The sequence below is a fragment of the Myiozetetes cayanensis genome, unplaced genomic scaffold, assembly GCF_022539395.1.
Source record: "Myiozetetes cayanensis isolate MyiCay16 unplaced genomic scaffold, myiCay2020 scf169, whole genome shotgun sequence".
Taxonomy (NCBI): Eukaryota; Metazoa; Chordata; class Aves; order Passeriformes; family Tyrannidae; genus Myiozetetes; species Myiozetetes cayanensis.
The window spans coordinates 1-10,168 of NW_026087370.1; the positions used below are offsets into that span (position 1 = coordinate 1).

At 60.5% G+C, this 10,168-nt stretch overlaps 1 protein-coding gene across 1 annotated transcript; it reads right to left on the reverse strand.

Annotated features, from left to right (window-relative positions):
- Positions 1-1,587: 1,587 nt before the first annotated feature.
- Positions 1,588-9,126, reverse strand: AQP5 (aquaporin 5). The gene is made up of 4 exons (XM_050311807.1): positions 8,764-9,126; positions 5,024-5,185; positions 3,612-3,695; positions 1,588-2,146 (listed from the first exon to the last, which is right to left on the reverse strand). Exons 1-4 carry the CDS (start codon positions 9,124-9,126, stop codon positions 1,961-1,963), a joined length of 795 nt encoding a protein of 264 aa, XP_050167764.1. The 3' UTR covers positions 1,588-1,960.
- Between the last annotated feature and the right edge of the window lie 1,042 nt (positions 9,127-10,168).

Sequence of the window (10,168 nt, forward strand, 5' to 3'; positions counted from 1 at the left end):
TCTCCTCGTGGCCCGCGGGAGCTCCGGGCGGATTAAACGCTGGGCAGGGCCCGGATCCTTCACCACTCTCTCCAAGGGGGGGAGGTTTATTTACTTTCCTACTTGTTTTTCGAGGCCTCTTTCTGCGATAAATCCGTTCCCAGCCCCTCCTGCCGCTCCGATCCTCTCTTTTTTTATTATTTTTTTGGGGGAAACCAACCCTAAAATCCCCACGCGTGGGGCTGCGGTTTAACAAAGCCGCGTTTTAATCCCCCTGCTTTTCTTTTCTTTTCTTTTCTTTTCTTTTCTTTTCTTTTCTTTTCTTTTCTTTTCTTTTCTTTTCTTTTCTTTTCTTTTCTTTTCTTTTCTTTTCTTTTCTTTTCTTTTCTTTTCTTTTCTTTTCTCTTTCTTCTTTTTCTCTTTTCTTTTCTTTTCTTTTCTTTTCTTTTCTTTTCTTTCCTTTCCTTTCCTTTCCTTTCCTTTTCTTTTCTTTTCTTTTCTTTCCTTTCCTTTTCTTTCCTTTTCTTTTCTTTCCTTTTCTTTTCTTTTCTTTTCTTTTCTTTTCTTTTCTTTTCTTTTCTTTTCTTTTCTTTTCTTTTTCCAGCGGGACAGGAAAGCTCTCCAGGCTGTGCCAGGGGAGGTTTGGGGTTGGATATGGGGAGGGAATTCTTCACTCAGCCCCTGGAATGTCTGATTCCAGAGGAGGGGGTGGATTCCCTGCCCCTGGAGGTGCCGAAGGACAGGTTGGGAAGGACCGGGAATCGCGGCGGGCTCGGAGAACAGGACGGGTCTCACCCGGCCCATCCCGCCATTCCAGGAAAATTCCCTTTTATCGGGAGCACCTCGGGCTTGGGGGGCGCTCCTTGGGGGGGTCTCTCCCGGTTTTTATCCCCTCCAGGAGGGGACGGAGGACAAAGGGAATCCCGGGAAGGGCAGGGAGGAACGTCCGAAAAGGGGAGAGTCGGCAGCGGGAACAGCCCCGATCCCGATCCCACCGGGAATTCTCAGCCTCCAGGGAATTCTCACCCTCCAGGGAATTCTCACCCTCCAGGGAATGCCGGCACAGGGGGATGGATCTCTTGTCCCCCCTGTCCCCCACCCCGGATCATCCATCAGTAAACCCCGAATTCCCTGGATTTCCAGAGGGGGTTGGAGGAGCTTGGAGTGAATAATAAAAAGGTTTATTAAAGAGGTTTTTTTTGGTGGGGGAGGGAGGCTGTAGGAGGTGGGAATTTTCAGAGCTGAATTGGGGTTTATTATAAAAAAAAAAGGAGGTTTTTTTTTGGGGGGCTGTAGGAGTTGGGAATTATCAGAGTTGAATTGGGATTTATTAAAAAAAAAGGAGTTTTCTGGGAGCTGCAGGAGTTGGGAATTGTCAAAGCTGAGTGGGGATTTATTAAAAAAAGGAGTTTTTTTAGGGGCTGCAGGAGGTGGGAATTCCTACAGCAACAATTCCTCTGACCATTCCTCTGACACCTGAGCACGTTTACATCCCCCTGGATGATTATGATTATGATTATTATTATTATTATTTAAAACCTCCTTTATTCGCAATAAATAACGAGCTCTATTTACAAAGATCACACGGAATCCACACACAAAAAAACCAACAAAACAAAGGAAAAAACCAAAAACAAATCATCAATCACGTGTTTTGCACAGCCACGAATAAATAGGGACAACCCCAGCACCGGGAAAGGAGGGAAAGAGCATCTACCAGCAGCGCTGGCCCCGCGAGGGGGGCGAATTTGGGGGTGTTTTGGGGGGGTTTCCAGAGCCCACCCACCCTTTGGGGGACCCCCAGGGTGAGGGGGAGCCCAAACTACCCCGGGAGGGTGGGATGGGGTGGTGATGAGGGGTGATTTAAGGCGGTTTAGGGGGGTATTTACACTCAACAACCCCAGGACGAGCTTGCCCGTGGGTTTAGGGGGGCGTGGGCTGTGGGATTTTGGGGGTGAGGGATCCTCCTCGTCCCCCGCTCCTAGGGCGGGGTGAGCTCCATGGATTTCTTCCTCTCCTCGCGCTGCTCCTCCCACTCCTCCTCGGACTCGTAGGTGCCCTTGATGATGGCCACGCGGTCCGACAGGTTCATGCAGTACGGCACCAGCACGTAGAAATAGAGCAGAGAGGCCAGGCAGGCCCCCAGGATGGGCCCGAGCCAGAAAACCTGGGGGGGGGACACGGGGAGGGTCAGGACGGGAGAGGGGAGAGGGAGGGGGCACAGGAGAGGGTGGGAGAGATGGAGAGGGCAGGGATGGGTGAGATGGGGATGGGAGAGGGGGCAGAGGGGCAGGAGGGGTGAGATGGGCATGGGAGAGGGGTGGGAGAGGGGCAGGGAGGGGTGAGATGGGCATGGGAGAGGGGGAGAGGGGAGATGGGCAGGGGAGATGGGAGAGGAGGGCAGGAGAGGGTGAGATGGGGATGGGAGAGGGCAGGGAGGGGGAGATGGGCACGGGAGAGGGAGCAGGGAGAGGGAGATGGGGATGGGAGAGGGGAGAGGGGGAGAAGGACAGGGAGGGTGGGAGAGGGGCAGGGGAGATGGGAGAGAGACAGGGAGGGGTGAGATGGGGATGGGAGAGGGATGGGGAGGTGGGAGACAGGGACAGGGATGAGGGAAAAAGATTTGGGAGAGGAACCAGGAGAGGAACAGGGACAGGACAGGGATGGGGGAGACAGGGATGGGAGAGGGACAGGGGAGATGGGAGAGGGGTAGGAAGGGGAGATGGGACGAGAGAGGGACAGGGAGGGAGATGAGGATGAGGGAGACGGGAGAGGGACAAGGGAGATGGGAGAGGGACAGGGGAGATGGGAATGGGAGAGGGATGGGGATGGGGGAGACAGGGACAGGTGAGGGACAGGGGAGATGGGAGAGGGATGGAGGAGATGGGAGAGGGATGGAGGAGATGGGAGAGGGATGGAGGAGATGGGAGAGGGATGGAGGAGATGGGAGAGGGACAGGAGAGATGGGAGAGGGATGGAGGAGATGGGAGAGGGACAGGGGAGATGGGAGAGGAATGGAGGAGATGGGAGAGGGACAGGGATGGGAGAGGGATGGAGGAGATGGGAGAGGGATGGGGGAGATGGGAGAGGGATGGGGGAGATGGGAGAGGGATGGAGGAGATGGGAGAGGGACAGGGATGGGGGAGACAGGGATGGGAGAGGGACAGGGAGAGATGGGAGAGGAACAGGGAGAGATGGGGACAGGAGAGGGACAGGGACAGGGGGAGACAGGAATGGGAGAGGAACAGGGGAGAACAGGGATGGGTGAGACAGGGATGGGACAGGGACAGACAGGTTTGGGAAAGGAACCACGACAGGGTGGGACAGGTTTGGGACAGGAACAGGGACAGGGGGTTGGAAAGGTGGGGCTGGCACTGAGTGGGATTTCAGGCCCCCTCCAACCCAACCCATACCAGGACCCCACGGGGGGGTGTTAATTAACCACGGGGTGTTAATTCCTGTCCCTCCCTGCACCCCGAGGGGTGGGGAGGTGTTTAACTGTTCCCAAATCCTCCAGGGGGGGACAACCCGCCTGGGTTCTCCCGCTCCTTCCCAGCCTGGGGATGGGTCTGGGAGCCCCAATCTCTGCCCCCCTGCCCTGTCAGAGCCCCCCCTGACCCCCCAGCACTCACCCAGTGCGTGGGGTCGAACCTCCTGACGATGACGGCGGGGCCGAAGGAGCGCGCGGGGTTCATGGAGCAGCCGGTGAAGTAAATCTGTCAATGGGGGGAGGGGGAAGGGGAGGGAGGGACGCACAAACGACACCGTCCTGAGGCGCAGACGGCACCAAACCTTTGGGATTCCGGGGATGGAACGGCCCTTCCCCCCCTTCCCCTCCCCCCTCGGCGCTGCAGAGGGGGGAGAACCCCCCAATCCACCCACCCCAGTGAGGAGGGGACACCTCGTGTCGTTGTCCCTCCCGGTGACCACCCGGGAGGATTTTGGGGACCCCCGACCAGGAGGGGACGCCCCCCCGTGTTTATCCCTCCTGGCCACAACCCTGGGAGGATTTTGGGGACCCCCCGCCAGGAGGGGACACCCCCCCGTGTTTATCCCTCCTGACCACAACACGGGAGGATTTTGGGGACCCCCAGTGAGGAGGGGACATCCCGCGTTGTTGTCCCTCTCAGTGACAACCCAGGAAGATTTTGGGGACCCCCAACCAGGAGGGGACACCCTGTGTTGTTGTTGTCCCTCCCGGTCACAACCCTGGGAGGATTTTGGGGACCCCCGACCAGGAAGGGACGCCCCTCGTTGTTGTTGTCCCTCCTGGTCACAACCCGGGAAGATTTTGGGGACCCCCAGTGAGGAGGAGACTCCTCGTGTCGTTGTCCCTCTCGGTGACCACCCTGGGAGGATTTTGGGGACCCCCGACCAGGAGGAGACACCTCGTGTCGTTGTCCCTCCCGGTCACAACCCTGGGAGGATTTTGGGGACCCCCGACCAGGAGGGGACACCTCCCCCGTGTTTATCCCTCCTGGTGACAACCCTGGGAGGATTTTGGGGACCCCCGGCCAGGAGAGGACGCCCCCCCCCCGTGTTTATCCCTCCTGGCCACAACCCGGGAGGAATTTTGGGGACCCCCAGTGAGGAGGAGACTCCTCGTGTCGTTGTCCCTCTCGGTGACAACCCTGGGAGGATTTTGGGGACCCCCGGCCAGGAGAGGACACCCCCCGTGTTTATCCCTCTTGGTGACAACCCAGGAGGATTTTGGGACCCCCCACCCCATCCCAACCAGGAGGGGACGCCCCGCGTTGTCTCCAGGAGGATTTTTGGGACCTCCCCTCCCCTCCCACCCCATCCCAGCCAGGAGGGGACGCCCCGCGCTGTCTCCAGGAGGATTTTGGGACCTCCCGTCCCATCCCAACCAGGAGGGGACGCCCCGCGCTGCCTCCAGGAGGATTTTGGGACCTCCCACCCCATCCCAACCAGGAGGGGACGCCCCGCGTTGCCTCCAGGAGGATTTTGGGACCCCCTCACCCCATCCCAGCCCGGAGGGGACGCCCCGCGCTGTCGCCGGGAGGGTTTTTTGGGACGCACTGACCCCCACGAGGTGGCCGAGGGTGACGGAGAGGCCGATGGAGATGGCGGGGGAGCCCACGCCGCTCCTCCTGTTGTCGGTGGAGGCGAAGATGCAGGCGGCCAGCTGGAAGGTCAGGATGATCTCCACCACCAGCGCCTGCCCCGCCGTCGTGTTGTTGTTGAGCTGCGAGGCACGAGATGGGCCATTAACACACCCCCTCCTCCCCGGGGGGGATCTCTGAGGCTCTGGGATGGTTTTTTGGGGGGAGGGAATGGGGTGAAAATTCCCCCCAGGCACTCTGGAAGGACGGGAATTCTCCCTCTCCCTTTGGAAGGCTCCCAAAATTCGTTTCTCCCCACCGAGCCCCTCCCTGTCCTGGGCTCTCCCCGTTCCCTGCCTCTGCTTTCCCACCCAAATTCCCTTTTCCCAGCATTTCCTTCCCCCCTCGGGCTGTGGAGCTCCTTCCCTGGGGGATGAGGAGTGGAATGGGTGGAGGGAGAGGGTTGGGATGGAAGGAGAGGTTTGGGATGAAAGGTAAGAACTGGGATGAAGGATGAGGTTTGGGATGAAGCTCAGGGGGGCTCAAGGGGCTGGTTTTGCCCCGGTGCCTCTGCACAACCCCCCGTGGGAGCGTCACGGGGGGACAAAGCGACCCAGCCCATCCCAGGCAGGTTTTCAGCTCCATCTGCCTGCTCTGGGATGTCCCCACGGAGCTCTGGGATGCCCCAAGGAGCTCTGGGGCCTCCCACAGAGCTCTGGGATGTCCCACGGAGCTCTGGGGTGTCCCACGGAGCTCCGGGGTGTCCCACGGAGCTCTGGAGTGCTCCACGGAGCTCTGGAGTCTCCCACGGAGCTCTGGGGTCTCCCACGGAGCTCTAGGGTCTCCCACAGAGCTCTGGGGTGCTCCAAAGAGCTCTGGGATGTCCCACAGAGCTCTGGGGTGTCCCAGAAACTTTGGGATGTCCCACGAGCTCTGGGGTCTTCCACGGAGCTCTGGGATGTTCCAAAGAGCTCTAGGGTGTCCCAGGAACTTTGGGATGTCCCATGAGCACTGGGATGTCCCACGAGCTCTGGGGTCTCCCATGGAACTCTGGGGAGTCCCACGGAGCTCTGGGATGTCCCATGGAACTTTGGGATGTCCCACAGAGCTCTGGGGTGTCCCAGGAACTTTGGGATGTCCCATGAGCACTGGGATGTCCCACGGAGCTCTGGGGTGTCCCACGGAGCTCCGGGGTGTCCCACGGAGCTCTGGGGTCTTCCACGGAGCTCTGGGATGTTCCATGGAGCTCTGGAGTCTCCCACGGAGCTCTGAGGTGTCCCACGAGCTCTGGGGTCTCCCATGGAGCTCTGGGATGTCCCACGGAGCTCTGGGATGTCCCACGGAGCTCTGGGGAGTCCCAGGAGCTCTGGGATGTTCCAAAGAGCTCTGGGGTCTCCCACGGAGCTCTGGGATGTCCCAGGAGCTCTGGGGTCTCCCACGAGCTCTGGGGTCTTCCATGGAGCTCTAGGGTCTCCCACAGAGCTCTGGGGTGCTCCAAAGAGCTCTGGGATGTCCCACAGAGCTCTGGGATATTCCAAAGAGCTCTGGGGTGCTCCACGGAGCTCTGGAGTTTCCCACGGAGCTCTGGGGTGTCCCACGGAGCTCTGGGGTCTCCCAGGAGCTCTGGGATGCTCCACGGAGCTCTGGGATGTCCCACGAGCTCTGGGGTCTCCCATGGAGCTCTGGGATGTCCCACAGAGCTCTGGGATGTCCCATGAGCTCTGGGATGTCCCACGGAGCTCTGGGGTGTCCCACGGAGCTCTGGGGTGTCCCACGGAGCACGTGGGACGCGATGCCACGAGGAGCCCCTCGTGGATCCCTCGGCCAGGAGCCTGTGCTGCTCCCGGGGGGTCCTGCCCCGTCTCTCTCCCTTCCTCCTCCCCTCCTCTCCAGCAGCCTCTGGACACCCTCCCGCTCATCCCCGGTATTTCCCTCCCTCCCTCCCCGTTCCCGCCGGGGTTTGCGCTCCCCCCCGCGCTGCCCATACTGGTTGGACTGGGACTCCGGTGCCTCCCTCCCTGCCTCCCTCCCTCCCCCTCCGCGCTGGCACGGGCTCCGTGCCCGGCGTTAATCCCCAGGCGGGGAGGCCGCGTTGGCTCCGCGGATCGTCCCGGCCGTGGCCGTGACTCAGCCGCGCCCTCGGGGCCAGAGGAAGCGCTTATTAAAGGGAAAAAATAAACCAAACCCCAAACCACCAACCCACAAAACACATCGCACTCATCGCCCCGCTCAATAAAGCTGTCGTGGTGTCACTGCCCTGCTCTTCCTTCCCGAGCCCGCCTCGGCTCCTGGCCCCGCTCCCGGAGCTCTCCCTTCCCCTCCCCTGCCCGAGGCTGCCGTGGATCGTGGATCGTGGATCGGCCTCCTCTGCTCTTCCCGGGGGGCTGCAGGAGCCTTTCCAGGGATGGAGGGAGCCTTTCCAGGGATGGGGCTGGAGGAGCTTTCCCGGGGCTGGAGGAACTTTCCCGGGGCTGGAAGAGCTTTCCTGGGGCTAGAGGAGCTCTCCCGGGGCTCAAGGAGCTTTTTAGGGGCTGGAGGAGCTTTCCTGGGGCTGGAGGAGCTTTCCTGGGGCTGGAGGAGCTTTCCTGGGGTTGGAGGAGCTCCCACATCTGGAGGAGCTTTCCCGGGGCTGGAAGAGTTTTCCTGGGGCTGGAGGAGCTCCCACATCTGGAGGAGCTTTTTAGGGGCTGGAAGAGTTTTCCTGGGGCTGGAGGAGCCTTTCCAGGGATTGAAAAGCTTTCCCGGGGCTGGAGGAACTTTCCCGGGGCTGGAGGAGCCTTCCCAGCACTGGAGAAACCCCCAAAGCTGGAGGAGCTTTCCAGGGGCTGGAAGAGCCTTCCCAGTACTGGAGGAGCTTTCCAGGGGCTGGAGGAGAGTTCCCAGAGCTGGAGGAGCTTTCCCAGAGCCAGAGGAGCTTTCCCAAAGCCAGAGGAGCTTTCCCAAAGCCGGAGGAGCTTTCCCAGAGCCAGAGGAGCTTTTCCAAAGCCAGAGGAGCTTTCCCAAAGCCAGAGGAGCTTTCCCAAAGCCAGAGGAGCTTTCCCAGAGCCAGAGGAGCTTTCCCAGAGCCAAAGGAGCTTTCCCAAAGCCACAGGAGCTTTCCTAGAGCCAGAGGAGTTTTCCCAGTGCCCTCAGTTCCCACGGGACCTCGATGTGCAGAGGGAAACCAACCCTCTGGAGCCGCTCCCGGGGCTGGGGAGGGCTGGGGAGGAGAGGGAAGGGAGGAAGAGGAGGAGGAGGAGGAGGACAAGGAGAAGGATGAGAGGAGGACGAGGAGGAGAAGGAAGGGAGGAAGAGGAGCAGGAAGATGAGGAGGATGAGGAGGAGGACGAGGAGGAGGAGGAGGACAAGGAGAAGGATGAGAGGAGGATGAGGAGTAGAAGGAAGGGAGGAAGAGGAGCAGGAGGAGGAGGAGGAGGATGAGGAGGAGGAGGACAAGGTGGAGGAGGATGAGGAGGAGGATAAGAGAAGGATGAGGAGGAGAAGGAAGGGAGGAAGAGAAGGAGGAGGATGAGAACGAGGAGGAGGAGGAGGACGAGGAGGCTGAGGACGAGGAGGAGGAGGACGAGGAAGAGGATGAGAGGAGGAGGATGAGGAGAAGGACGAGGAGGATGAGGAGGAGAATGAGGAGAACGACAAGGAGGAGGCCGAGGAGGAGGATGAGAAGGCCGAGGAGGAGGAGGCGGCCGAGGAGGCCCCGGGGCCGGCCCGGGCGGGCACTCACGGCGTTGATGGCCAGGTTGCCGCGGGTGTTGGCCGGGGTGACGCCGTAGAGGATCCCGGCGCCGGCCACGGCCCCGAGCAGCTGGGCGGCCACGTAGAGGAGGGTGCGCAGGAAGGAGATCTGGTTGCCCACGAAGAAGGCGATGGTGACGGCCGGGTTGATGTGGGCGCCGCTGACGGGGCCGAAGGCTTGCACCAGCGTGCCGATGGCCAGCCCGAAGGCCAGCGAGATCTGCAGGATGCTGGGCAGCGCCGAGGGCCACTTGAGCGCCGAGCCCAGCCCGATGAAGACGAAGATGAGGGTGGAGAGGAACTCGGCGAAGACGGCCCGGGCGAAGGCCAGGGTGAGGATTTCCCTCCTCATGGCGGGAGCGGGAGGGGGCTGGGGCTGCCGGGGCTCCTGCGGGCTCCTCCGTCTGCTGCTCCCGGCGGGAGGGCCATACCTTTCTATATATGCAAGGGCGGCAGGGAGCCGGCTTACAAGGCGGTGTGGGCGGAGCCCCGGGGGGAATTAGCCGGGCCTCCCAAATCGGGCAGGTGAAACTGGAAAAGTTTCCACCTCAAAAACGTCGGCCTCGTCCTCCTCGGGAGCCTCTGGGTGAACCCGGTGACTCAGACCTCTCGGTGGCGCTTTTTTCTCTCTCTCTCTCTCCTTTTCCCCTCGCTGAGAACAAAGAGCCCCCTCTAGGGTGTCAGTGGTCGTTGGATAACCCTGAGCTGTTGCATAACCAGGCCGAGCTGCCTCCTCTGCTGTTCCCTTTTTTTTTTACTGCCTCTCAGCAGGTCCGGGGTGTTTCATTAGCTGAGGTGTCGTTCACCTTCCCTCCCTCCCTCCCTCTCCTCCCTCGGCGAGCTCCCTGAGCTGCACGGGGCTGGAGTCTGAGGGGAAACCGTGGTTCTTGGCCTGGAGGAGCTTTCCTGGGGCTGGAGGAGCTTTTCCAGGACTAGAGGACCTTCCCAGGGCTGGAGGAGCTTTCTTAGGGTTGGAGGAGCTTTCCTGGGGCTGGAGGAGCTTTTCCAGGACTAGGGGACCTTCCCAGGGCTGGAGGAGCTTTCTTGGGGCTGGAGGAGCTTTCTTGGGGTTGGAGGAGTTTACAAGGGCTGGAGGAGCTTTCTTGGAGCTGAAGGAGCTTTCTTAGGGTTGGAGGAGCTTTCTTGGGGCTGGAGGAGCTTTCTTGGGGCTGAAGGAGCTTTCTTGGGGTTGGAGGAGCTTTCTTGGGGCTGGAGGAGCTTTCTTGGGGCTGAAGGAGCTTTCTTGTGGTTGGAGGAGCTTTTTCAGGACTAGAGGACTTTCCCAGGGCTGAAGGAGCTTTCTTGGGGTTGGAGGAGCTTTCTTGGGGCTGAAGGAGCTTTCTTAGGGTTGGAGGAGTTTACAAGGGCTGGAGGAGCTTTCTTGGGGTTGGAGG